Source organism: Zonotrichia leucophrys, chromosome 1, assembly GCF_028769735.1.
Source record: "Zonotrichia leucophrys gambelii isolate GWCS_2022_RI chromosome 1, RI_Zleu_2.0, whole genome shotgun sequence".
Taxonomy (NCBI): domain Eukaryota; kingdom Metazoa; phylum Chordata; class Aves; order Passeriformes; family Passerellidae; genus Zonotrichia; species Zonotrichia leucophrys.
In genome coordinates, this window is record NC_088169.1 from 89,186,816 (window position 1) to 89,192,815 (window position 6,000).

Genomic DNA, 6,000 nt, shown 5'->3' on the forward strand with positions numbered 1-6,000 from the left:
TACAGGCGAATGGGCAGACATAAGAGGTTGAGGGCAAGCTCAGGACACCTGCAACTCTGGCACCCAGACAGAGGGAGCAACTTTTATGTGTTTGATTAGGTCACATCAGTCTCCAAAAGCCAATTTTTCAAGGAGTGTTCCCTATCTGTTGTGGGGCGCTGAGACATGTTGTTATGCCACATGCCAAAGGCAGCCTCTGTAATAATATCTTCAGCAATATTTTTTTTCATTCCGGGGACATTTATGACTTATTGTTTTCTCCCTGACCCAGGGAAGGCCATTGCAGTGTGATGTATTTAATTCCAATAGAAGCCAAGGCCCTTTTCACTCTGGTGATTTTTTCTTGACAGTAGCTGACGAGGCCTCCTTTTCTACAGAAACATTCCTCTTCTCCTCAGATGCTCCCTCTGGACTCAGTCCATTGCAGCTGTGCTAAATGGACTTGCAGCACTAGTCCTTTAACATAAACTTAGGGCTCTAAAGAAAATTAACTTGCTTGTGTAGATAGCACAAATGGGAACATTTTCAAAGAGCAGCTGGATTATTGGGATTGGGTAATATCATACAGCCTCAGATCTGAAATTGTGGACTGGTTGCAGATTGGGCACAAAAATAGTTCCTACTGATATACCAAGGTGTACTGCCAGAACCTGAACAGGAGGATCCTTTGCTCAGTAGTCTGTCTTTGCACCTAGTTTGTGGGCAAAGGAGGGAGAGAAAGGGAGTGGAGAGGGAGAATCTTTATATCTGGTTTTTCCAAGTCCCATCTAAACACTTTCTCAGATATCTAAATGAGGAAAAGAGGCAATAAACGGGGAGTAAATATAGCTCTTGGCTGGAAATCCTTCTCCTTTTTTCTTTACAGCTAACTGGGAGTATGAGGATATGGCATGATTTCATTTGTATCATGTGGTGTAAACCAAACTTATTTTACTGGAGGGAAGAGCTGTTTGTCTTCACTTGCAAGCTTTTGTTCCTTTGTTTGTGTGAACCCTGTCTTTTGGTATGATAGTTTTCGGCAAGAAAAACAGCTTTTATTAAAACCCTTGTTCAGAGGCTTGTCTGTAGAGACAACTCTGTAGTATTCAACAAAGCAGTGAAGAACAGTGTCACCCTCAATCATTCAGACCTTAGGTGGTGAAATATTTAAACAAGGTCAAAATTTCTGCAGTACAAATGGAGATAAGAACATAAAATTTGTGCACCCTGAAAAGATAGGTTTCTTTGAGAAGCTGCAGCATAAAAATTAGAAGGAGTAGAAGGACTCGAGGACTTCTGCAGTAGAAAGACTGCAGAATCAGGGCATGCTCTGGAGACTTTTCCCTACTCTAGACATGAGGATTTCCAAATTATCCAAGAACTGTTTTTTGCTCCCAGTTGCTGTCTCTCTTTTGAATATCATCTTGGTTAGCAGACAGTTAACCTTAGTCTGAAGAAGTAAGGTGTTGAAACAGATTCAACAAAGTCTTTGCACATGTACTTAACTTTAAAAATATTCAGAGATTAATGAGGCTGAGAAGGCATTCCTGATCATCTGATGCAATCTATTGCCACAATTTCCCCTTTGAGTCTTCTAACAGGTTCACAGACTTCTTATGTCCTTTCAGCAAAGCACAAATGCACATAATTTCTTCAGAAGTGCATGTATATATATGATTAACTTCAGGGATGCATTTATGCAGTGAAGCACCATAGGTAGATATATTCTGAAATGCCACTAGGTAATTCTAGGTAGTGGTTAGAAGGGATTGGTCTTCATGAGTCTGCTTGTGAAAGAGATGGGGTGCCCCAGAGAGTAGTTTTTAGAGTACCTGTTCTCTCCATTGACCCTGGAAGGAGGCAAAGGCCATAAACTAAGCATTATTAGGTATTAGATGCCTAATGTGGATCTGTGTCATTGTCCTCTTTCTGTTGGATTGTTTTTTCATATCTGAAAGATTGTAAGTTTTATGGTTTGATTATCTAAATCTGTATAATCCCTAGTGTTAGTGAAAGAAGTAAACTTACCAGGAAGCTCTGCCAGTGGTTCCCTCCTCCCCCCAGCTCTCTTATCCCTATGGTCCCACCATCCATTTCTGTCATTTTGTCCCAAATACTGAAGGCCAAAGAAAATAATGAGTGGAAAACTCTTTCTTCTCTTTTATATTCCCTCTTCATTTTCTCTCCTAAGCTTGTTTTTGTTTTTTTTTTTTTACTGTATTTTCTAAACTCTCATGAGTTTGTCTCTATTGTGCAGCTTTGCAGCAGTCAGGAATGGTAATTTGAAAATCACCATTTGAAATTTGAAATGCCATAAGCATAATATGTCAAAGGTTATTTAAATTTGGTGTTTCTGCCCGACTAGATTTCCTGACTAGGGTTCTGGCTGAGAAACCAGAGGGAACTCAGAGAAGAGCTGCAGGTATGATCAGTGCTTGCTTAGGACTGTTGGAATCCAAAACCTCCAGAGGAGAACTAGAAGAATGGAGACATGTTCAGCCTGAAAGCAAAAGCATGGTTGAAGGTGTGTGGGTGAGGGAAAGGCACAGCTGCTACCTATTATTAAGTAAAAAGGATTTTACAAAAGATTCAGCAAGCTTGTTCTCGTTGCTCAGTGAAGGTAGGGAAAAGAATAAAAAGCCTCAATTGCAGCAGAGTAGCAGCCTTTGACACTGGATCCCACAGCATACTCCTGAAAAATCTGGCAGCCCACAGCTTAGATGGGTGGTGGAGTTCACCCATCCCTGGAAGTGTATAAGGACAGACCAGATGTGACACTCAGTTGACCTGGTAGTGTTCAGTCATAGGTTGGACTCAATGATTTCAAGTCTTTTCAGACCTAATTGATTCTGCAAAATTTTAGCAAAAACTTGGCAGACTTGTAGTTACTGGTGGTACAAGCAATTGAGCATCACTGGATGTGGTGTGCAAGGTGAGACAAAATATTCTGTGAGACAGAGCTGAAGAAGGAATATTTTAGTCCATCCTACAAGGATGGGAAAATGTACTAGCAAGTCCAGCAGAGTGCTGTGTCAGCTGACCTGAGAATGACATATTGCTCACCAACAGATTGGTTTGTTGGGAGATCAGCAGGGAAGAGAGTTGACCAAACAGGAGCCATTGGTACATATGGTGACTCATATTTGGGCTCCCACTTGATTATTGCATGAATCTTTTTAGAATTGGGGATGGCTCCAAATAGCGCTGAGGTGGATGGGGAAGAGAGAGAGAAGAGGGGCACCTATGACAAATAAGAATGCCAAGAGAGAAGGCAGGATTCTCAAAGCTTCCCCAGGATATATCTGTGCCACCACATTAATTTGAGGCTACACTGGCCTACACTTTCACTCCAGTCACTGGGCTCTTGGGCAGCAGTGTTGGCATTACCAGGGGTGTGCTTGCATGCTGCAAGCCTCTCTCCATGAAGCACTGTTGAGAGAACTAGCTCAGCCCTGGGGGTGGAAAACTGAAAACTGCAGAATCCAACCAGCATTTATGGAAATGGCCCAAGTAAGTAGGAGCACAAGTTCACCTGCAAAGGTAAGCTAGTGAAGAATTACTAAAATAACTCCAAAAACTAGTAAAGGGAGAGAAACTGAGATAAACAATTAAAAAGGGGTTGAAAAAGAAATAGTTTCTTTTATGAAATAGAGAAAATAAAGGGTTTGCTATAGGAAAAAAGTAGGCAACAAAGAGGGCAAAGTGAAAAGATATTTTTTTAAGAGATGAAGGAAACAAGATTCAGATAATACACTGTGGATGTAGTCATGCTGACATACCGAACACAGTGATGAATGGATACATAGCAGAAGAAAATGTTCTGTATAGACTTATACACTATCCTGTTTGTGAAAAGTGAACTTGAGCAATTGCTGCCACAGAGTTCTAGAGAGTGAAAAAATAAGTTTATTTTGAACAAAAAGCAATGTCTAATTCAAAATTACTATGCAATACATAGAAATTGCATAAGTATATTAAAAATGAAGGAGTTGTCCAGGATTATCACAATGCGTTCTTTCTGCCTGTTTTGCAGCTCTCCCCCTTTTTTTCAGTTTTTATTCCAAAGTTAAACATAGAGTCAATTGTTTTTTCCCTTAGCAATTGCATCAGCCATAGGCATGCGTCACATGGTAAATGAAAGAATATGATTAATTCAGAACAAAATTTTGAATCATTAAAAAAGCAGAAACTTCACATTTCATAGCTAACATAGTCCCATGTAAAAAAAAAAAAAATCAAAAAATCACAATGCAATTTCTGGGGCAAAACTATTTCAAGTATTTGAAAATACTCATTACTGCATGCATTTCATTCTGTCCAAAGAATATTTCAATCCCAGATTTGTCCAATACTCTGTTTCCCATTTCATTAAAAACCCCAGAAAATAATTAAATACTGGGTATTCTGCCCAAATATGAAATGCTATACATATTTCCAGAAATTATTGTCTCCACATAATGTGATCACCTGTGCCTCCAAGGTTAATGGAAAATGTAACATCTAGCTAAGCAAACGGATGCTATCAGGGAATTAACATGATCTTCTGCTATCACCATGCAGATATATGTGCCACCATCATCACTTGTTAGTGTGGATTTTTGGCTCCTGTAACAACAGCACAACTAGAAAACAGCATTTGTTTATGCTTAAGCCAAAAAGCTTAGCAACAAAAACACAAAGCAAAGAGCCAGTGCAATACAGAGATTATTTTTCCTAATCAGAGTGATCAGAGCGTGAGGATGAAGTGAGGAGTTTTGCAATTTGTTTCCCTGTTTAGTCACTGATTCAATGTGACTTTTCAAGAGGGACTTTATGCTCTCCTCACAATAGGTGCTTGCCTCATTTTCCTCATCATTGAAACAATAGCAACACCAAACCACTTCAGAGCTGAGGTTGTGAGTGACCGAAGGACCCTGACATCCTCCAGCAAGAAACTGCTACAGAGGAGACAAATGTGATGCTGATCAGCTCCAATGCATGTGATTAAAGAGTCTTAAGGCAGCAAAACCTGCAGGTTATCATGGCATTCATATGCATTTGCATTGCTCTGACCACAGTATTAGGACCCACATTCCACAGGGGTTGTCAGGGCCGTGCCCTTCAGGGATGGCTGGGGTTATCCTACCATTCGGTTCCCGCTCTGTTGATCTCTTCCCACCAGCACTCTGTCGGCTCACCGAGGCTCTGGGATGCTGGCATGCAGGCATAGTTCCACAGTCTGTCAGAGCCTTCCTTCTTGCTGAAGACACTTCTGACGGCCACGATCACCTGCCCATGCGGGCACTGAAAGTTGAAACCTTGCCGGTACACATTGACCCATTCATCGTTATCTCCATAATTATAGGGACCATAATAATAGTCACTGTACTGGCCCCATGCCACAGTCACCAGAGGCAGGAACACACAGAGAAGGAAAATGTCCATCCTGAAGATGTTCCTGGCTTAGAAGTGCCCCTCTGGTTTGTGGGGCTGGCCCTTTTATATTGCCTCTAACATTTGGCTTCCAGATGTTATGTTTCCAAATCCAAGTGCAGTGTGTCATTGCTTAGCAAACCTCTGAGCTACAGAGATGTCCAATTACTTTTAAGGTGGAATTCTGCAAGTACAGTAAGACTTCAGTCCCTAAGAGCAGGGTCTTCCCAGCACCGCAAACCATCTGTGATCCTTCACTGCAGAGCTACTGAGCACAGCAAGCTACATGTCACAGTACAACTGTCACAGACATGCCACTTTCATCCTCCAGACAGCGGTTAAGTTTGGAAACTACTTTATTTGAAATTAAAGCTCTATTTGAAGTTGCCATTTCCCATCATTTCCAACATGCAATCAAATGTGATCCTCTGTGTGTGTGGCCATCCTCCTTTTCCTAAATGTGTGTGTGGCCATCATCATTTTCCTAAATGTATGTGTCGTAATTCTGCCAGTGCCTAGAAAGAAGAGAATTGGTCAAGGTGAGGGAATTCACTGTTTCTGTTGAAAAAACTCTTTTAGAAATTTTGAGCTGGTTTGGTTGGAGGCAAG

General features: G+C 41.1%; 1 protein-coding gene across 1 annotated transcript in view; it reads right to left on the reverse strand.

Annotated features, from left to right (window-relative positions):
- Positions 1–5,429, reverse strand: part of DPT (dermatopontin) — a 28,081-nt gene extending 22,652 nt beyond the window's left edge. The window contains exon 1 of the mRNA XM_064702505.1: positions 5,105–5,429. Within this exon, the coding sequence (XP_064558575.1) occupies positions 5,105–5,403 (299 nt within the window). The 5' untranslated portion in view covers positions 5,404–5,429. The remainder of the gene's footprint in view (positions 1–5,104) is intronic.
- Positions 5,430–6,000: the final 571 nt, after the last annotated feature.